This window comes from Podarcis liolepis, assembly GCF_965112155.1.
Source record: "Podarcis liolepis genome assembly, chromosome: 2".
Lineage (NCBI taxonomy): Eukaryota > Metazoa > Chordata > Lepidosauria > Squamata > Lacertidae > Podarcis > Podarcis liolepis.
The window spans coordinates 31,861,208-31,883,557 of NC_139555.1; the positions used below are offsets into that span (position 1 = coordinate 31,861,208).

A 22,350-nucleotide genomic window follows, 5' to 3' on the forward strand; every position below is an offset into this window, starting at 1 on the left:
GTTTTGTCAGCCAAGGGGCTCCAGAAACTGGCAGAAGCCCTGCAACACTGGTGGAATTTAACATACTGGAAGAACTTCTCCCAATAACACCAGTGGAACATCTCACCAGTGAAGATCACTGGTGGAGTGACCAAAATGGTCTTGTCAAAGCATACCCAACCCATCAATGTGGTAGCCACTTATCCTCCCATTCAGTCATGAATGTGATACTAAGTCTGAGCTCACATAAATGAGTACAGCCTTGGGTGACGACTGGAATATGCAGGGAGTGTGTATATGAATAAGTTAAGTTTGGTGGGCGTAGGGGTCAACCATAGCACAAACTATTTTATTTGAGGGTCAATGCAACTAAATATCCCCTAAAGGTGACACACCCCTAAAGGTGGCTCTGAAGTATCTATCTATCTAAATATTTTTTACCAACTCATCAATTAGGTATCAGTGGAGTATACAAAAAAAGACCAAAAATGAATTATGTAGGGTGTATTCATCTTTTCCCTGATGAATTCATCTCTCTTCAGAACTGTAATGAGCTCCAGGTTGTAGTCCCCTTCCCCCTCCTCTGTGCCCCGATGCTTCTAATTTTATACAACTATTTCAAATTAGAAGTGGTGCTGGATATGAAATGTGACCTTTAACCTCTTTATAACAGTTCTGATTATTACATGCCCTTGGAAATTGGAGGCATTTCTTGAATCCTGCAACATGGATAATTCGACTCAAGTTACTTCAAAGAGTGCTGTTCTAACAGAAGTAATACAGTTCTTATAAGGATGTGCCACTTTCTGATGCAAAATAGAAAACAGCTGTATGCTTCAGACAGAAGATGGGGGCCATCCCAAATTCAAAGTGGATGAGGAAACAAGCTCTGGCTGTACAGGCCTTTTTTATGCAAGCAACCAGTCCTCTTTTAGTTTATTAGAAGAACCAAATGTTTCCTTTTTTCTGTATAATAGTCTTATGGTGACATCTCACAGTATAATATAAGATGTAATCAGAAGACAAGTCCTCGTTGTTCTGGCAGGTTTAAAGTTGTGCTCTTTTAATGTACGGATTACCTTTTGCTGAATCAGACCACTGATTCATCTAGTTCACTGTTGCATATTCTGACGGACAGCAGCGGTTGAGGTGTTCAACTCTTGCATGGTAGGCTCCCCACCCCCACCCCGGTCTAGGACCACTTTCCTTGTGGGGTAATTGTGTATGTGTGTGTGCTGGTACTGGTACACGGTGAGGTCAAAGCCAATTATAAGTGACATTACAGCCAATAATAGAAAGGGCCATCCTTTCCTTCGGACATCCCCTTCTCTCTCCTCCCTTGCAGAAGACATTCCCCCTCCTTCCATTGCTGCATCCATTTCAACTCCTCCCTCCATTTCCTTCTGGGTCTGCGCCCCCTCCCCCTGCATGAAATTAGGCCAAGGACTGCAAGTTGCTCACCTCTGTTTTAATTGATTACATCAGCAATGGAACCCGGGATTTCCCATGTGCACTACAACTTAGCTATGGCAGGAATTAGGAACCTCTGGCTCTCCAACACCCATAACCAACAGCCTTCATTGCCAATGGTTGAGGACGATGGGAGTTGTGGTCTAACAAAACATTTGGAGGGACATAGGTTGCCCATCCCTGAGCTACTGCATCTTCCTTTCCTCCCTTCCTCCCTATATATATCTTTCTAGTGTCTTGCCCAGGGTGTCTCCTATATGATCAGCATTAATTATACCCATGTTCATCATTTACAAGACAGGAATGGGAAAGCTGAGGTTCTCCAGATATTGGACTGCAACTCTTAGAACCTTTGACCATTGGCCATGTTGGCTAAGCTAATTGGCATTGGAATCCAACAACAGAGGCCACAGACTAAGCATTCCTGCTGTCAGACAAGAGCTATGGTAGGACATTAATTTTGCATTTGGTGCCCAATACACAGTTTGCTGAACTTCAACAAAAAGTTGCCTTCAATAATTTTTTTAATCAATGTTTACATATGTTTAATCAATGTTTACAAAACAGTTAAACCTACATCCAGTCTAAATGCCTACTTTTCCATGCCTAGTACATTCACAATTGAAAAGTTATATAGTCCTAGCTAATAAACTAGTTGGAGAAATAAAGAAGCCATACTTGACCCTTTATTCTCAGAAAATACTTCCAAGATGACCTTGAGCCTTGAAATCCAGAGAAAGTGCAAGGAGGAGGACATTGTAAACAAGATGGAACCTTAAATGTGTCAGTCTAAACTTCAGATGGTAGAGATAAAGGTACAGGGATAGTCTGGGAATTTGTTCCCAAAGCTGGTATGATGGCACCACTTGTTTCTCACATCATCACTAGAATACTTGCATATGGTCCTATAATAATCTATGTTACTCTAGCAATTCCAAAGTGTTGGCTGTATATGCCAATTTACAAAATAGGTTTAAGCCACCTGTAAAAGTACTGATAGGGAAGCTTTTAATATTTGATGAATCATTGTATTTTAATATTCTGCTGGAAGCCAGCCAGAGTAGCTGGGGAAACCCAGCCGGATGGGCGGGGTATTATTATTATTATTATTATTATTATTATTATTATTGCTTTTTTGACAATATTGTGGCACTCACATTCATTCAGACGCTTTCCTTTCATGCTGTTCCTCCCCCCTTTCTATTTGTCTCCTCTCTGCCTTCCTCCGCAGCCCCCCACCTACTACGTAGGGATTCCTAATCTACACTTTTGAGAATTCTTCAGGAAGATCATATAAGTTAGAAGAGACTGTTAAAGGTTTTCCATACCACTGCAACCCTGATAGTGTCTGTTCAGAACTTCAGAAGTATTGAATTATTGAATCCAATGAGGCTTACCTTCAGGTAAATTAGGTTAGGATTGCAGCCTAAGGTAGAATATGAATAATTTGATGTGCAGGATAGAATGGATGAGATGGTACTTTAAAAAAACAAACGTAACTTGCAAGCTAAAGGAATCTTAATGGACCCTTTTGGAAACTGTAGATGGGTGTGAACACACTGTACAAACAGGCTGACGTAGCTCATGTCAAATCTGTTGAGAGTATTTGCACTGGGGAAAGTATTTTTGACTAGTAGGCAGCTATTTATCAATAAAGTTTAACTTACTGATGAGAAAATATTAGCACAGATGGAGTTCACCTTTTTTTTTTTTTTACTATTTTAAGTTACCCATTAGAAAAAGCAGTACAATAATGTTACATTTATTAAAGTTTAACAATGCATTCTCTTAAACATATTGTTCTACCATTGTGTAAATTAGGAGCCCAGACCTCAACGTTATATCCCCTCCTTGCTTTCATAATCTATCTGAGGAGAGGTTTGGTCAAGTGGTACTAGCTTCTTGTTTTTTAATTTACCATGTAGGGGTCAATTATAGGTGATCACTGTATCTTTTATTTTGCAACTGACTGCATAAAAAATACAAGTCGTTTTCTCTGGAATTTCTTATCCTTTTATTTGTCTTGATGGAAACAAGCTGCTCTGTACTAAAACCATTTCCCACCCATTTAAACTGGCGTGTCTCATAAACAGAAGATGTTAATCCAGTCAATTTAGCATTTGCCAGCACCTACCTGTCATACCTTTTATACAAAATGGAAAAGATAAGATGCAACATGTATCAGTTGCCCTTGGTCTTATCTGTCTCAACCTCACTATCAGCTAGATCTAGAACCATTCAGAGGCTTAAAGATAAACACATCAGGACCATTAAATGTTTATGCAGGACTGTCAGTTCTCATGTGTTGGACTGACTTGTTTCGACTGATTCTGGCTATATTGCAATGCTAGATAGTAATTTTTAAAAGGTTCCCCCCCCCCATCCCTCCCAATGATTTCATCAAATAAGCAAACTCAGAGACTGTAGGAAAGGTGGTATAAAATGAACTCTGAGTTGGCCTTGGAGGGTTAATATGTGTTCCGATTTCTAGCGGGGTATGTGTGGGTCTCACATCAAAAACAGAGATTTGTGGCACTGAAAAGTCTACCAAATTTGTTATAGCATAAGAGTTCATGGACCAAACCCCACATTGTCAGATGCCTGAAGTAAAATCTTTGTTGACAGGTATATAAAGGAGAAATTTGTAAGGAGGGAGTTGAATGGGGGGGGGCAGATCAAAAGTTACAATCAGTGCTAACTGGACCTTTTATACATGTCAAATAGGTTTATCTTTAACTTTTTACAGTAGTAGATTAGTGATAATTTACTCAGAATTACTGTGGTGATTGTATTATAGACACCTGTAATGGGCAGGGAATTATTCACAAAACACAATAGATAACACAGCTATTCTGCCAATGGTAAGCCAATCAACACACGTAGTATGGATTTTTAAAACCTTCAGTCTTTGTCTTGATGTAATCCACAAGCAAGAAAACTGATTTTTTAAAATTGATGATTGTTTCTGGAATGCTGGCTTTATGATCAGTTACAGAATGCCCTGGGAAGTCAAACGTTTTCCTACTAGTTTATGAATATAACCATTTCTGAAGTTGGATTTGTGTGAATTTATTCGTTGCATAGGAAGGCCTCTCATTGTATGCAGAATGTAAGAGGAAATTGTTGGCAGATTATGGCATAAATGTCATTGGAACAAGTGCAGTTAATGAACCCCTGATGTTGTGTAATCTGGGTCTGCCTCAGTAGAAAATATTTTTTGGGGGAAGGAATAGTGTTGCAGGTTTAGGAGCTCCGTCTGCATGGTGCCCCAAGTCCCTCCCAGGTCTTGTGGTCCTGTACACAGTGAGGGTCAAAAGCTAATGGAAGATTCTATTGTTGAAATATTTGTGGAAATGACTCATAGGGAAAAGTGGAAGCATCTTACAGGGGTAGTTGGAATAGGTAGGTAAGAATGCCAATTTTACTATGCTGTTTATCTGGGAGTGAAACCTACTTCTAAGTAAACATTGACTGCTTTACAGTAGCATCAAATTCAATACCACGTCCTCCTGTTTCCTTTACCATCTTTATTCCTTAGAACATCCTTGTGAGTGAGGCAGATCATTACTATTCTGATGTCACGGATGGGGAGCAGAGTGACCAATTTGGCAGGGGCCATGTGAGCTGCTATATATGGCAGGAGCCCAGTTCATGTATCCAACCCTATTCACCTATTACTCTCTGGCAGTGGGTTGGCAGATTATACAGGACTCGGGTTGCTGCTGCTCCTTCCCTGGCAGGATCCCAGTACATTGCACCTGCTGCGTGCCAGGCAGGCAGAAATTCAACAGGAACATATGCCTCTGGGATAGAAATGTAGATCTGGGGGAAGCTGCACAGGGATTCCCCCCAATATTAAAAGTAGCCGTCTTTGAGCAAATGCTGCAGTGGTACACACGTAGTATTTTTCAAGAGAGAAAACCAGGTGGAAGAAGTTGGGTCCCCCCCCCCCTTTTCACTACTTCTTTGGCGATCACTCGTAGCCGAGTAAGATTGGCTTCCATAAACACGGTTTTAACAATGAGTCCGTAAGTGACTGTGGAGGCTAATTCTGGATCCATACGTCCTTCCACAGTGGAGACATTGGTTTCCGGGCGGAAGTAGATCACGGTGTAGATTAGCCAAGCGTGCCTTCCTCTTAACACGTTTCTGCCTTGTGTCCTGAGTTGTCCTGAGTTCGAGTGTCTTCAAAGCTCATATGGCACCTTTGGTAAAGGCTGTTCTTCAACTGTAGCGCTCGCAGGCCAGTGTTTCCCAATTGTTGGTGTTTATGCTACATTTTTTTTAGGTTTGTCATGAGACCTCTTTTGTTGACCACCAGCGTTACGCTTCCCATTTTAAAGTTCGGAATAGAGTAGTTGCTTTGGAAAACGATAATCAGGCATCCGCACATGACCAGTCCAATGAAGTTGATGTTGAAGAATCCAAAAGTTGGGTGTGTGTCCCCCCCACGCCCCGCTTTTCACTAACAGTGAGGGCACAGCTGCACGTCGACAACGAACGGAAAGCAAAGCACCGCCGCGCATACTCGGAAGAGATTTCTTTCAGGAACCGGCCGCGAGTCCTTTAAAGAAGGAGGAACCCCTATTGCAGCGAGCGAGCGAGCGGGAGGCGAAGCGTAAGGCGGGGCGGCCTGAGTGGTGGCCGCGCCCCCTTGCCGGGGCCATTGGGCTGAACTACCGAGGAGGCTGGCTATAGACAAGTGCCGGGGCGCAGGGGGTGACCCCGGCGGCTGAGGCGCTCGAGGGCCAGCCAGGGGTGGGGCCGGCCGGGGGCTGAAGAGGGGGGACGATGGCGGCAGCTGGCGGCGGCACTTCCGCGGTCTCCGTGCTGGCTCCGAACGGGAGGCGAGTGACGGTGCGAGTAGGCCCAAGCACCGCGCTGCTCCAGGTGGGTCTGGCCCAGCGACGGGGAGGCTGGGCGGATGCAGTCACTCTGATTGGCCCTGCGGCAGGAAAGGGGGGAAAGAGGCTCGTTCTGATTGGATCAGAGGGCACATAATTGCCAAGGGTTTTTCTCTCGGACCCGGCCGGGCCGGGAAGAGTTTCTTGAGTGGTAGAAACGGAATGGGTTGAACACTGATAAAAGCCAGCGACGGGCTTTTTCCTCCTCCCTTTATCTCGGTGTCTGAAAGGAAGTTGTGCAATAATGGAAGGACTCCGGCCTCCTGAAATGGGGGAGGATCGTAGATATTTGCCCCTGGTGGGGAAAAGAAATGGCCCCTGACAGCGCAGTCATCATGGCTGTTGACTTCGAAGTGACTTCTGTCATTCAGCAGGGGCTTACTCGCTAGTAAATGGGTTTAGGATTGCGACCTGAACGGGGTTATGCCGAGAAATGCATTTTCTGTAGGAGAAAAGAACTGAAGGGAGGGATCATCTCCTGTAAAACCTTAGTAGACCCCGCCGGGGGGAAAATAGACGCCTTCCGATGTAGGCAGGTGCAAATGGGAGAGGTGAAAGTCCCTTTGAAATGTTAAAAGTTTCTTTTCCAGTCTTATGTAATTTATGGGGGGGAAACCAACCCGTAGTCCTGTGGCACCTTAAAGGCTACCAAATGTATTATGGCACATGCTAGTCTTTTAAGTTGCTGCAAGATTCTTTTTTGTGTTTGCTTCTCAGGGAAATGCAATTTATATTTTTGGGGGGTAGATCTTCTATCGCAGTGGTGGGGAACCTCAGGCCTTGGTGCTGAATGTGGCCTTCCAGACCTCTGTCTGTCCCTTGGGACTTTCCCCCAGACCATACCCTTCCCCCGGCCTGTTCTGCACCCTCTTCAGGTGTTTTTGTCTGGCTGGGATGTGCCCTTAATATGATCATGCCTCTTACTTAACTGGATGGAGAACAGAGAATGGTGTCTGTAGAAACTACTCTACCACATAAAGGTAATATTTACATTCACTACTCTGCCTTAACCCAGCCCACCACTGGCATGCGGACCTATGACTTTAAAAAGGTTTTCCACTCTCACTCTATCTGACTTTATCACAGGTTTTCTTTTTTTATCAGACCACCAAGATTATGATTTAAGCTTCTTTCATGTAAGGTCTTTTTTCTTTTGTTTCCCAATCTGCATATTCAGTGGTCCATAAATGAGTATTCCATAAGGAGGTTTCCTTGCACTTACTCGTGTAAATAATTATCCTCTATAAAATCCCACAAGGATCAATGGGGTACCTAAAAACAACCAGTCAATTTAGCCTTCATTATGAAAAATTAGTCCTGAAACTAATGTAATGCCAAGAGAGATTGCTACTTTCTGTCAGAAATGTATTGTGTTAACATCCTGGAATAGTTTGCAGTGTTACCCCAGAATAAATGTACCGGTAATTTCCCTCTGATTGTACTCTCGCATTTGGCCTAAATTCTCTTGCTGGGCTGTGGGGGAGAATCTTCCTCTCCTGCAGGTGGGATTGTTAATGTAAGTGAGAATCACAGCTTGACCCATAAGCATGAGTTGAGAAGGGGGGGGGGGAAGGATGCTGACTGAAGTAAATGATAGCTCACCTGGTAGAGCATGAGACTCTTCATCTCGAGGTCATGAGTTGAGCCCCATTTTGGGCAAAAGTTTCCTGCATTGCAGGGGGTGGACTAGATGACCCTCATGGTACCTTCTAACTCTATAATTCTATGACTAATCTGCACTGTTATGATACAGAATGAGAGAACTCTCTATTTTATATTAACATCTTGTCTTTTTACTTTTTTAAGATTCTGGAAGAGGTTTGTAGAAAGCAGAATTTCAGTCCCAATGAATATGATTTGAAGTGAGTCTTACTGTTTTTTCCATACCTTTATGGCTTGACAGTTCGCTGTTTCTTTGCCGTTATTTTGGGGGACGGGTGGGAGAGAAGTGTAATATGGAGCCCACAATGGCAGTCCAGAACTATTCGCTTTTGAAGGCTGTGATCCCAAATTTGACATGTCTAGCAGAGTGTTCCTTGGCCAAGGTCAATCTTTCACCTTAATTGGTCAGATGTAGTACCAGTTCTCATGCACCTGCAGCTGGCTGTTGAAAACAGGATGCTGGGCTAGATAGACCCACTTCCCTGATGTGAAAACACAGTCACTAGTTTCTTCAGAATGGAGATGGGGAACGTATGGACCTCCAGATGTTGTTGGACTCTGCGTCTCATCAGCACCAACTAGCACGATCAGCGGTTAGGGATGATCAGCGTTGTACTTCAACAACCTCTAAAGGGCCACAGGTTCTCCCTCCCTGTTTTAGCAATAATATATCTTAATTCCATGCATACTCATCAACTTCTCTAGGGACTTATGGCCCCAAAATTCAAATATTTTGGCATAATTCGTCTATGAAAGGCATGTATTATTAATATTATTAATATTATTAATATTTCTTAGATGTCTTTCTCAAGAGAACTCAAGGTGACTAACAAGAATACTAAAGTATTTACAGTGCAAAATAAAACATTGAAATCCAATAATTTATCTGTGTAATACTAAAACCATACCACCCCACGAAAATTAACAAAATCTGGCAACAATATAATCAATAATTACAGGTGAATCAGAAAATGATTAATAAGAGCCCAGATTTCAAATTTAGTTTTTTTTTAAAGTGTTTCTCAAGTAAAAAAAAAATCCCCACAGTAGATTCCCTTTCATAGTTAGGGCAGGAAGCACCCCATTCTGGTTGATGCAGGTGATGTTAAGAGGCATGGCAGTCTAAAGGAATATTAAGTTCCAAACTAAATATTCAGTTGCTCAATGGATGCTGGTAAGGCAGAAGGCTCTCTGTGCCTTTGTCACTTCATCAGTTATACTGTAATCCAGCATTTTCAGCAGGCTTTGATACATGTGGAACCTTTGATGATAAATAGTATCACTGCTATGAGAAGACTGTTCATTCCTCCATGTTTTGGGAAGGAAATGTAGCTGCAGGTAGGTAAAGGTAAAGGGACCCCTGACCATAAGGTCCAGTCGTGGCCGACTCTGGGGTTGCGGTGCTCATCTCGCTTTATTGGCTGAGGGAGCCGGCGTACAGCTTCCGGGTCATGTGGCCAGCATGACTAAGCTGTAGTTGCAGGTAGACCTGCTGTTAATGGTGTTGCTAGGGTTGTGTTTTCCTGCAGTTAAGTCACTGAGACAGTTAATACCCTTGTTACTGCAAGATCTCCTGCAATGCTTTTGCAAAGTTTTTTGCAGATCAAGTCACTCAGATTTGGAAGAGGTAGACTCCACCATGGGAATGGGGCCAGGGTGGGAGAGTGCTAGAGTCCTGTCTAGTCATGTTACATGGGATCAATTCCAATCTGTTACCTCCGAAGATGTGGACAGGTTGCTTGGACGAGTGAAACCGACCACTTGTCTCCTTGATCCTTGCCCATCCTGGCTAATAAAAGTGAGCCGAGAAGGGCTGGGCGATTGGCTCTGCGGGGTGGTGAATCCTTCCCTCTGCGAGGGAGCCTTCCCAGACCTACTGAAAGAGGCGTCATTAAACCACTTCTTAAAAAAACAACTTTAGACCTAGCCAATATGGCCAACTATCGCCCAGTCTCAAATCTACCATTCTTGGGCAAGGTGATTGAGCGGGTGGTTGCTGAACAACTCCAAGCACGCCTGGAGGATGCGGACCATTTAGATCCCTTCCAATCGGAATACAGGCCTCACCATGAGACTGAAACTGCCTTGGTCGCGCTGGTCGATGATCTTTGGGGCGGGATATAAATAAATTATTGTTGTTGTTGTTTGAAGCTGCAGCTAGGGAGAGCCAAAGCCATTTATGTACCTGGGGTGGAAAATGGAAATGGCATTGCCTTCACTTGAACTAGTTCACAGGTCTAGAGAAAGTCATCTTGTGCATAACTAATGGATATGAATGGGAGCTATTCCAGATCCTGCTCGTTTTAATGGGGCTCATGCAGGAACTGTCCTGGTGGATTGTGCCTTATGGTTTTGACCTGTATGCCTCCCACTCTGCTGTCCTTTGGAACACTAAACATCTGCTGCCCACAGATGCCATCTCACTTTGCCTATGATAGCTATGATGCAGAGTTAACTGTTGTGCTGCTATTTCATACAGGCCTCTAACAAAGGATTCCACTGACGCCCCAGGTCCCTGAACTCTCTGGTGGAAACAGCCCCTCTCATAACCGACATCACACGGCACTATGTGCAACTGGGTCATGCTGCTGTTCTAGACTGTTCTTTTTACAACAAGCTGTTCCTCTATTAAGCAGCTTTTTGGGCCTGGGCCCTTCTCTGAAAATAAAAACACTGACAGTAGCGTTGCCTCTGCTTGTCACATGTCTTTCAGCTCTTTCCAAATAGCAACTCCTGCAGTTTTTTTCTATCCAAATGTTTTCCTGATATGAAAATGGTTGCACCTCTTTACATTGCTTTACTCTATAGCTTCTAAGAGTGTGGTCCCTTGTATGAGTTTGTTGAGAGTTGAGTGGCTCCTGTTGTTCCTAGTTACTAAACTGTGTTAAATGAAGCAAGGGAAAGGGGCAAGTAAGTAGCTGACCTAATATTGTTGGCTTGAATCCAGGGGAGCATAGGGGTGAATGTCATGCAGTGGACCTTTCCTGCCTCTTCCTTCCAGTTACAGTCCTTGTGCCTTCTGAAAAGCAGCCCCTGCAGGTCAGAAAGGCTTCTAGAATGACATGGGATATGGCAAGTGCAGAGATGCTGCTGGAGAGGGATGTTAGTGGATATTGGAACCACCAATTTCACAAGTGCAAATACCTGTGGATTCAAGCCATTGTTTCTGTGAGCATCAGCAACTAGTACTAATTGTTCCATGATATTCTGATTATGTTGGGGACATCTATGTGGAGCCTAAAACCGTGGTTGCACAAATCTACATGTTCTGTTTAGTACACTATAAAATGTGGCAACAGAAAATCATATTTTAGGAGTACCTTTCAAGCATTACTGTGGTGCTGGGGAATTGCTTTTCTGTGGGTCCATCTCACAGCATTGTGGTAACATTTAAAGGCCCATAACCACATGAATTGTGCAAATTGAATAAATCCTTGTTGCCTGACCATGGCTAGGGAATGATGATTTCATGCGAAGGACCTGTGTGGTTAGCACCCATATGGTTTGGGGCCTTTAAATGTTACCACAGTGCTGTGGGACAAATCCAGGGGAAAATGTCTCACATGTACTGTAGTAACTTAATTTAATTTAAGGAAGATTGTCGCGGGGGGGGGGGGTAGATTTAGAGATCACTTGTGTGGGGTAATTAATAAAAGACTTGGCTGGATCCTTAGATCCAGAGTGCGGGCTGAACACATACTCCAGTAGTAAGAGAGCCCCAGCAGAGTTTAAAGATCACAAAATGTTTAGCAACAGTGAAGCATTAGGAATAAAGACTGTTAGACCCTTTTAATATCCAGTCTAGTATGCTTACAATGCTTCTCCATTTATCCCCCTCTTGTAGTGACCAGACCACACAATTTTGTAGGTTTTAATGGATTTTACTTACAATTCCCAAATGTCAGATTTATGCGTTATTCCATGCAGCAGCCAGAAGACCACAAGTAGAAATTATCGGGTTACAAAATACAGGGGGGGAATCACTGATAAGTAGTCTGAATTAGTCTCAGGGCAAAAGGATATCATTAGACTCTTTCTTTTGCAGGTTTCAGAGGACTGTGCTGGATCTCTCTGTACAATGGAGATTTGCCAACCTACCCAACAACGCCAAACTGGAGATGGTGCCAGTCTCTCGTAATAGAGCAGGAATTGAAACTACGGTAGGCTCTTTTCACTTTATAACACACTTCTAGCTCACATTCCAGCCGTGATCGTGGCAGGGTTTTGTCAGAGGGACGATGATAACATATCCCCCTTCACAGGATTCTCAGCTTCCTTATGAGCCTATATATGTTGCTTTTTTTTTAAAGCGAAATCTTAAGGCAAAGTGGAGGAACCCGTGACCCTCCAGATGCTGCTGGATTCCATCTAAGGCTTTTTGTACAAGATAAAGACAGGCACGATAAAGAAATCCCTCAGTTTCTCTAGGTACTTTACTGTAAGTTGCCTCTCATTCGCTGTCAACCTCTTCACCTTCTTTCTGTCAACTCATTTATAATCTTAAATGGAGTTGATAAAAGAAAGAGTGAGAGATGGCATAGTAGTAGTAGGACCTCAGTCCTTTTTAGAAAGCATTTCATACACAGTAGTACCTCGGGTTAAGAACTTAATTAGTTCTGGAAGTCCGTTCTTAACCTGAAACTGTTCTTAACCTGAAGCACCACTTTAGCTAATGGGGCCTCCTGCTTCTGCTGCGCCGCCCGAGCACGATTTCTGTTCTCATCCTGAAGCAAAGTTCTTAACCCGTGGTACTATTTCTCGGTTAGCGGAGTCTGTAACCTAAAGCATCTGTAAGCCGAGGTACCACTGTATTTCTCCTTAATTTTATTTTTAAAACTCATGTTCTTTGGTAATTACCGTCTGACATAAGGCTTAGTCTGACCTGAATAAAGTTGCCAAAAGAGAAAGGGTTTGGCTTTCCTTGTCTGGGATATACTATACTGTACTGCGGTTCTTATCAGTTTTGTAAATGAAATTGGATCTCCTAAAAGAGAGCTCTAAATGGTTGACGTAGCTAATATTGCCATTAGATGCTGTGTGCCACTTAGATTTTCACGTATCAATAATAAAACTGTTGGAAAAGTGATGAAAAAAATGGGAGAATGCACAGAAATTGGTTTGAAAAGGGCATTAATATTGCTTTAAAAGCATAGATTAAGCTTTGCTATGAAATGGTGATATATGTTTGACTTACAATGCAGTCCAATGTGTATTTACCCCGAAATAAATCCCATGGTATTCACTGGGGCTTAATTCTAGCTAAGTGAAACCGAAACATATACTTTTTCAGGGATAGTTTTGCCTTGAAGCAGTTCCGCTCTTAAAATCCCTAAAAGAAGGAAGTTATTTACCAAGGCCAACTATATTTTCTTTAAAAAAGAAGAAGCCCTAAAGACTCACCGAAATTATATATACAACAATGAAGAAATGAAGAACCAAGGCAAATCCTTTTCAGTGGAAATTTGCTGGAGCACACTAAACCAATTAAAGAATCATCAATTTTTGGTCAGTTAGCCAACAACTTTTCATAAAATTAGTTGGCTGAGAATGCAATGGAGAGAAATTGCATTTGTACTGGCAACGTGAGTCGGTTAAGCTTTTGATGAAGAAGTATTTGGAAGGCTCAGCTTTGTTCTCTAGGTAAATATCAAATATTCTCTCTACTCTCGCCATGATGTTTGGAAATCACACCAACAGGATGGGACAGATGGATGAAATTTACTCCACTTGGCCCAGCACTGTGATGGTGGGGGCAGGGTAGGTGGGTGAGGAAGCCACTCACCTGCTAGGATCCTGACAGACTCATACCCTGGAGAGACCTCTTCAGAGGAAGAGATTTGGGAGTTGCATGCAGCAGCCTGTTCCCACCGAATACTTAGAAACGCATACCAGTCCAAAGGCAACCAGAAGAGCCCCTTCTCAACGATGCCTCCTTTGCTTCCCCTTCAACCCTATCCACCTTTATCTGCAGTTCTTCTCCATCATCCCCTGGGCCACAGGAGGAAAGGTGGTGGGAGAGCAGGTGGGAAGGCCTAACTTGCAGGGTTATCTTCTTGCCTTCCAGACAGCTCTGTTGGCAGGGTTCTACATGGGAGGAGGGATCTATTTGGGAGGAGTGGGGAGAAGACCCGACTGCAGGCTGTGACCCAGAAGAGGACCAGGGAGAGACGGGGACTATGTACATCCCTCAGACTCCTCTGGACCTTTGCTGGGTAAAGAGCTCCCTTCAGAGCTCCTCAGTGCTCCAGTTTCTGTGTTCCAGCTCCAGACTCCTCATTCCTTTGACCTCCACACTGGTTCTGGTTGCAGACATTACCTTGGAATCGCACTTCTTCTTCCTCTTGTGAGACACCATTGCTAGAAGCCTTTGGAGGTTGGAGCATCCGTTCTTGTTTCCTGAGCCTAAGGCATTCCAGCAATTGTACTGTGCCAGAGGGGAGAAGAGGATCTTCTCAAATTAAGTGGTAGTGCTTGATTTTGGTAAAGGGCTGGCAAGCTGCTAACAGTGGTTTTGCAGGCTGGATTGAGTCATTGGGCTGTGGATTTGTAACCTGTATTTTATGTTGTAGCGTTGGAAAGTTATCCCCCTTGCCTAAGGGTTGTGGGCTACAGACTTGGTAGTGTAGCTTTAGAACATCTGACTTCTAATTTTTTAGCTCTTGAAAAAATTATCAGATACATATTGTAATTGAAAAGAAATAACTCCCTCAGGAAACTAATCAATACTAGCAACTGAAGGATAGAACTAATTTAACAAAGCATATTCTTTATTTGGATTTACTTTTAGAGTGGAATGAATGGAACTAGATAGGGAAAATATATGGGGATTGATGTTTGTATATTTCAGAAATGTAAATGAATTATCTGTGTATATCCTTTAAGTGAATCCAGTGTCTAGCCTCCAGTAGTCAGTTGTTGAATTTAAGGAAGATATTGACTAAAACCACACATACATTTTTAGGTGGAGTGTTCAGGGGAAACTACTTCAAAAATAAGATATGTAATCCTAGAAACAGATTTAATTATTGACTCGGATATAAATAGTTAATCAACAGTTTAGTCCAGTTAATCCTAAATTATTAATTACAAAAGGAACATGTTTAATTAATATAAAAATATTGCTATTAAGACTCATTACTAATCCTTTATCAATAATTCATTCAGTTAGATTTTATCTGTTGGAAGTATTGAAATTGTTATCTGCTGCTTTAAACCGAAAAGGGAGACAGGTCATGACTAAATAACTAGTTGCAGAAATCAAGATTTATCAGTTGAGTTAGTAACAAGGCTAAGCAATGCCTAATTCTGTTAATTCCAAACTATTACTATAAGGAATGTGACTCAGTTCATTAGAAGTGGTTTGTTAAAGTCTGTGAAAGAGCTTCTTGAACCGAAACTGACAATTCCAAAGGGCAGAGACAACTAGTGGGGGAGATGGGCAAGGAGTGGCGTCTTCTCATTGATATTTTTATGTGAGACTGAGGGCATTTTTTGGTTGAAGAATGGGATTTTAACGTGCTTTAAATAAATAAGCCCCTTGTGCCGAGTCTTGGTTTGTTATGTTGTCAGTACTGGTAATTAAATTATAAACCTTGACTGCTTTGTTGTCTGCAACTCCGGAAACCTTGTTGGGCTCCAGTTCCCATCAGCTTCAGCCAGCATAGCAAATAGGGAGGCTAGGAATTCTAGTTAAACTGTATACAGTGATACCTCAGGTTAAGTACTTAATTCGTTCTGGAGGTCCGTTCTTAACCTGAAACTGTTCTTAACCTGAAGCACCACTTTAGTCAATGGGGCCTCCTGCTGCTGCCACGCCGCCACTGCATGATTTCTGTTCTCATCCTGAAGCAAAGTTCTTAACCTGAGGTAATATTTCTGGGTTAGTGGAGTCTGTAACCTGAAGCATATGTAACCTGAAGCGTATGTAACCCGAGGTACCACTGTATGTCATTAAACTACCTTAACTTGAAAATTAGACACCTCAAAGGATGATCTTAAATTGTGTTGGCTGGCAGTGGCCTGGGCCTTGCGTGCCATATTAACCCATAGTTTAAAATGAACTATGTTTTAGTGCAGGCCTGAGGAACCTTTGAGCCTCCAGATATTGCCCAGCTCCCATCAACTCCAGCCAGCAAGGTCAATGGTGATGGATTTCAATGATATCTGGAGCGCCCAAGGTTCCCCAGCCCTGGTTTTGGGTAAACGTGTTGGGGCTTGCTGCTTAAAAGCTTCTCTGTGACAATTCTCTCCCACCTTCTGCTGCACTGTTGTGTCATCTGAACCTCAGCTTCTGGTTTGTTTCTCTCCAAACAAGCCATGAGCGGTAACCAAGGCTTATTCTTGGTTTCCCACTCATAGTTTGGGGGAATTATGAGCCAGAATTCAGATGATACGACTTGTTTGGCTGTGACATATTTATTATATAGTGTGGCAACAGCGGGAAAATACAGGAATCTCAGCTAATTCTCGTTCCCATTAAACTATAGTTAACTAAAAACTGTGGCTAAATGTGATGTATGAATTGGGGCAATATATATATTTAACGAGCTGAGTATACTGCTTAATTGTAAGCAAACCTCCAAGCAGTTTATGAAAATCTGTTATATGGCATTTGGTTTTGTTGGCTGGTTGGTTGCAAGGACCATAATATCGCATTCCAAAAGAGTTTTTAAATGGCTGCATAATTTCTTCAATTAGTTTTGCTAAATAATAATACCCTTTTAAAATGTGGGTTTTTTTGGGGGGGGGCGGGGGATTTATTGGGTTGTTGCTTTTATTATGATTATATATTTTGTGGTTTTATATTTTGATTTTGTTCCGTGAACCACCCTGAGACCTCTGAGTATAGGGCTGTATAGAGATTCAATAAATAAATAATAATAAAGATGTCTTCCTCTGCGGCTGCGATGCTAGGTGAAGTTATTTGCATATTATTTAATTTCTGAGACCCCCCTACTACTGAAAAATAGTCTCAAGGTGAGTTACAACATATACGGTATTGGCCCAAATATAAGCCGCAACCGAATATAAGCCACACCTTTAAAATTCACAGGGAAAAAGAAAAAAAGACAATACCTGAATATAAGCTGACCCTTAAAATTATGCAGGGACTCACACCCGTTCCATTCTACTGTATGTCTGTTTCACCAGCAATATCGTAAAAAAAGCCAATTTTTGTAAGGTCGCAAATTTAAGTCGCACTTTAACTTTTCACGGTCGGAATTTCTAAAAAGAGGTGTGGCTTACATTCAGGCCAATATGGTAAATAATATATATTTTGTAGTGTTTATTGTATTTCCCAGTGGCCTTTACATGAACAAAATCAGCATACTATGTTTTAGTGCCTTCAACTGGTAAATAGTGATAGTGTAACTGAATAATTTGTAGCTTTGATAGCATGATGAAAACACAGGATATGTACATCCTGACTGGAAGCAAGCTGTGAAATTTTCTAGACCACAGCTGTTAAGAACTGTCCTCTTTAATTCATGTCCTCTTTATTGAATTTGAATCCACATCTTCTTTCTTTCTGGCTTTTGAAATACATGTACGTAAGGCAATGAAAGCAGATTCCTCAGTGGTCAGGGGAAGTGTACTGTTACAAAGAACTAACACAGCACTTTAGCCGCTCATCAGTCTTGTACTCGTGTGTTTGTAAACTTAGAAACTAATTGGCATGGCTCTCTGTTTGCTGGATAAAAAGATTAATATTTATACGTAGCTTGGGATTTCTGTGAAGTTTTCATTTAATTGCCTGAATATGACTTTCGTGTCATGACTGGCTTTGAACTGCTGCCTAAAAAACTGATGCAATTGGCGGAGTGGATTTCTGGGCAAGTGTCTTCTAGCCCGGTGATGTCAGTTGTCGGCACCCTTATGCAGCCAAGGATAATCCAGAGGCTGGTCTTGGGCAATGAAGAAACAGGGAAAGCCATGACAGTGATAGGATGAAACTACTTTGGCCCTTGTGCTTAGTGTCTGAAGCTCCGCTTCCTAGGGGCGTGCTGCTGGCTCCAAGCAGGTCACATCTCTCAGTCGTGGTGCAATCATACCCTGCCAACGAAAGCACTAGGGCACGCTGGATTTTATGGTGTATAGGGTTTACTTTAAAAAAAAACTCTTGTTAAAATCTTGGAAGGATTTTGTTGTGTCTGTCTCTTTCCCCAGAACCCTTGGATGCTTCGGTGATGAGGCCTATGTGCAGAATGAGTTCAGTGGGATGGTGGTTCAGCGCTCTTGCCCCATTGCCAACTCTGGAGATTTCATTGGTGTTTTCTCAACGAATTTGCTTGTTAAAAAGAGCGTTTTGCCCTCCCAGTTATGGTGAAAGCTATCATAAAAAGAACACGAATTCTGTGTTCGCAGGAGTTGCTTGTTGTTGAATGTTTATAGACGTCATTGGACCACCCCTGCATGTCATTTACTGGCTCAGGCTTTCAGATTGCAGTTGATAAGTGTAGATGGTTCTCAGATCCATGGCTTAGGAGGGAAAAGTTCTGTTCTCCATAAAGGAGATTTTTCTTGCCCATGTCTGTTGCACAGTTGCACAGTTATTTAAGTCAAGCATTATTTTATATCACAGAAATCCAGGGGCTGAGTTGACCATGTGGCATGTCAGATGAAGAGGGTTCTCAAAAGGAAATTAGGTTTGTGCTGGTCAGAAGTGATTGCAGTTTCTGACCAAACTTCCTCCATGATGGCTTCTCCCAAAGGGAACTTTTGATTGACTTTCCCTTTATCGTTTTGTCCATGACTGCCTTCGTCAGACGCAGCCCCTTTTGAACTATGGCTTCCTCCTTCTGTTTTGGATCTACCAGTTGGCCATTTTTAACATTGTGCAAGTGAAATTCCTTGCTAAAGAGGTAATTAATTTACATTGGAAGCATTCAGCTTTTCTTAATTCTGCTTTCAGAGTAAGAAAGAAATCTACCTCTGAATGAACGTGTTTCAGGTCCGGTTTTTGGACGGGTTGTTTTTCCCCAGTGGCTACGAGATTTAAAGTTGCCTGTGACAGGATCCCAGGATCATGTGCAGTGGTGAGAACAGATCTAAAGTGTAAAATAACTTTCCTATAGACATAGGGAAGCTAATTATTCAGTGTCTTTAGACTTCAGATGAGATCTAGCCTAGTGAGAAGAAGAGCTATTTTGAATAAGATACCTTATCATGAGTTCTAAGGAACTTATACAGTACATGGGATAAAACATATCTTATTGTGTGTGCCTGCACACAAACTCCTATGGATATTGGGATATCTCTACAAGGATTTCTTAGTGGCATTCCTTTGTTTGTTATCCCACCCTAATGCTCTTTTGTCCTTAGTTGTGGATCTCTGTGATTATGCCAAATGTCCTCTTGTTTCTGACTTAGCATAGTGAGGCCTAGCTGTCATTGCCCATGAAAAAGAAAACTTCAGTAACATATATTGTGTCTGCAGCCATGCCTAACTACCAAGCCAATAGAACTATCTGGCAAAAACAGATGTGAACACCAAAAAGAAAAAAAAATTCTGTTGGCAAAACATGCACATGCTTGCTGTTGTGACTACCTTTTATTTGAAATTATTTTATAGTAGAGTAGACATGCAAACTGGAGGAGCTCTTAAGTCTGCACAACCCTCTATGACAGTTACCCACAAATGTTAATAGTCCAGTTTCGTAGCTACCCTAAGGAACTCTGTTTGTGATCCAGTCTTTTTATATCTCCCTGTTTTCTGTGGAGCCAAGGAGGTAATTGCATATACGAAGAAACTCAAACACCTCTGATTATTGCTCATTTGAAGTATGTCAAAGTCCAGCCACATCGTGTACACCAGCACTGACCCCAGGCGATGAAACTGATAGCCAAGTACAGTAAACACCCAAGTTCATATAACTTTCCATTCTGCACTCCTGCTGCAATTTTTTTCAGGACCGGTCAGGATGCAGTTGAATGCAGATGGGTCAAGACAATTGGGTATTGTAAACAGCCTTTTTTGAATTAGGAACACTTCCAATCATAGAATGATAGAGTTCCCATGGAATAACTTGATTCTCTCCTTGATTCTCCCCAATGTTCTACTTTTCTGCACAGGCGGCCATCGACAAATATCCCTCACTTGAAGTGACTTGCCAGATGTGACCTTAAGCAACTTGTCAAATTACTGTTCTGCCATTAGTTATTTGGGACATATATATTCTGTTCTAATTCCCTGGGTTCTACCTCCTAGGTACGGATTGTGCTGCAGCTGGATGATTGCTCTAGGCTCCAAGACACGTTTTGCTCCAGTCAGACCTTGTGGGATATTCTTAACCACTTTGCACAGACCAGGTGAGTGCAAACAGAGAGCGATGAGAGAGAAATGTTTCAGAAAGCTGAAGATGAAAAGCACAGACGGTTAAGATGTCATGAATGAATAGATTCTGTGCTGCTACTTGAATAAGGCTCCACTAATGAATACTTTTCAGATTAATGACTGTATTTAATATGATTGTTATGTTTCATAGCGCTTTGTTCACTATTTGTTCACTAATGACAGTTGCTTTGGGCAGGACTGGGTTATACTGCAAATGGGATCACCTTTCATCATTGTCCTGGAACTTTGATTCATTCAGGGCAAAAACTGCTAGTTTCCTTTAAGGAAGCTGGAATCGCTGCTTAAAAGCGGGGGTTCAGCAATGGAAGCGGATGATAGCTCAGTCTGCATTTGAGGAGAATAATGCTGGCAAGAGAGTATTGGTTAAGTACTTTGCCATTTTCAGACTTCTTATCCTCTTTCCTGTTTTGTTTAGCTCCCAGCAGAAAAACGGGAGGATACACCACTAGGTCCAAACTACTCATTACACACAAAGGCATGTAACTGCAGCCCGATGCCCTTTCTGTGAGTTAACAGATACTGTGGAAGGGTTCAGATGAGAAGTGGTGAGGGAAGGGAGCAGCTAACCCTTTCCTACCTAACCTATCAGTTCCTTGCTTCAAATCACCCCTCCCTGCCCATAGTGTTTAAAATGTAGCCGTCAGTTTTCATGCATTCAGAAGAACATACATGTACTGAAAATTAGGTAGAGTGTGTGTGCACGCACATTCACACCCCCTACCCAGTTTAAGTCCTCATGTGTTCTTTTGAGCACTTGAAGAGGACTTGTGCCTTTGTCCAAACATACCGTTTTATATCTCATTAGAGTGCCTCTTTTATATCTCATTAAAGTGCCTCTTTTCCCCTGCTTCTTCTTTGCTACCTCTTGCACACTTCCGAAGCAGCTTTTGATACACCCACACACCCTGTTAAGCCGTGTATGTGTGTGTGTTTTCTCCAGGGGTACTTCTTCACAGTCAGTTTATTGTGCCATTAACATGCATTTTGTATATCAATGACTGTACATTGTTCGCATGTCTGTGTGTGCCTGCCTCAGTATCCTTTGAACTGCCGCTTCAGACACAACATTTTTTATCTAGGATGATGTGATTTTTTTCACCAGGAGGGTACATTTGCTGCTGTTTTGGTTGCTCTATGAAATGTGGTTGCACAAGGGCCACGAGCTATTGTGCCGTATGACTGGCGAGACAAACACAACTTCCTTTCTCTTCCCACCCCACCCCCAACACAGTCTTTTATTTCAGTCTTCAGTGGTTGTATGCTCCTACTCCCCCCCCATTTTTCATTTAAAAAATCATTTATATTCAAAAGTAATAAAACAATAGAAATGACATATTTAACAAAAAGAAAGCAAAGGAAAAGAGAAATTAAAACCCAGCCGTTCTTGTGTACATTTCACAAGTTGAGTAACAGTATCATCATGTTATTCATAGTTATATTTTTTAATGACCCCTTTTTTGTTTTTGTTTGTTAGAAGGGGTTGTATTGTATGCAATCCCATATGCACAGATGGGATTGAAAGGGGATGTGTAAGAGAATTGTGCCATGGCTAGAACTTGATTGAGCACACTTTTGACTGTGCAGAGAAGCATGCTTGCAGCTCCTAGTGTTGACTGAATGGGCTTTTTCAAACCTTTGCTGAGTTATGGTTATAGTGGAGAAAGGCCTTGTTCTAACCTGGAAGCGGTCTACACTTCCAATATAGCATCTCTGTATTAGAAAGCTTCTGTGAGGGTTTGCCTCCCTCTTGCTGCAGCCTACATTTAGTGCTTTCCTTCTTCCTGAAGAGGATTCAAGAACAAAAGGTGCTCTTTCGAACCAAAATGTCAAACGAATGATCCGTACTCCAAGACAATTTTGTTGCTTAACTTTGTTTCTTTTTTGTGGCATGGAAGGCTGAACTTCATAAATCGAGGGTGATTGCTACAAATTCTATTGGAGCGTCTTTAACTCTCTCTCTCTCTCTCCCTCCCCCCCCCA

General features: G+C 42.2%; 1 protein-coding gene across 2 annotated transcripts in view; it reads left to right on the forward strand.

Annotated features, from left to right (window-relative positions):
- The first annotated feature begins 6,045 nt into the window (after positions 1 to 6,045).
- ASPSCR1 (ASPSCR1 tether for SLC2A4, UBX domain containing) overlaps positions 6,046 to 22,350 on the forward strand; it is a 64,974-nt gene continuing 48,669 nt past the window's right edge. Inside the window, exons 1-4 of one of the 2 annotated variants that reach the window (XM_083487030.1) lie at positions 6,046 to 6,339; positions 8,160 to 8,215; positions 12,061 to 12,175; positions 20,224 to 20,324. In XM_083487030.1, the coding sequence (XP_083343156.1) occupies positions 6,241 to 6,339; positions 8,160 to 8,215; positions 12,061 to 12,175; positions 20,224 to 20,324 (371 nt within the window). In that variant the 5' untranslated portion in view covers positions 6,046 to 6,240. Of the gene's footprint in view, positions 6,340 to 6,470; positions 6,890 to 8,159; positions 8,216 to 12,060; positions 12,176 to 20,223; positions 20,325 to 22,350 lie in introns of those variants that run through there. The other variant, XM_083487029.1, reaches the window with a different exon arrangement.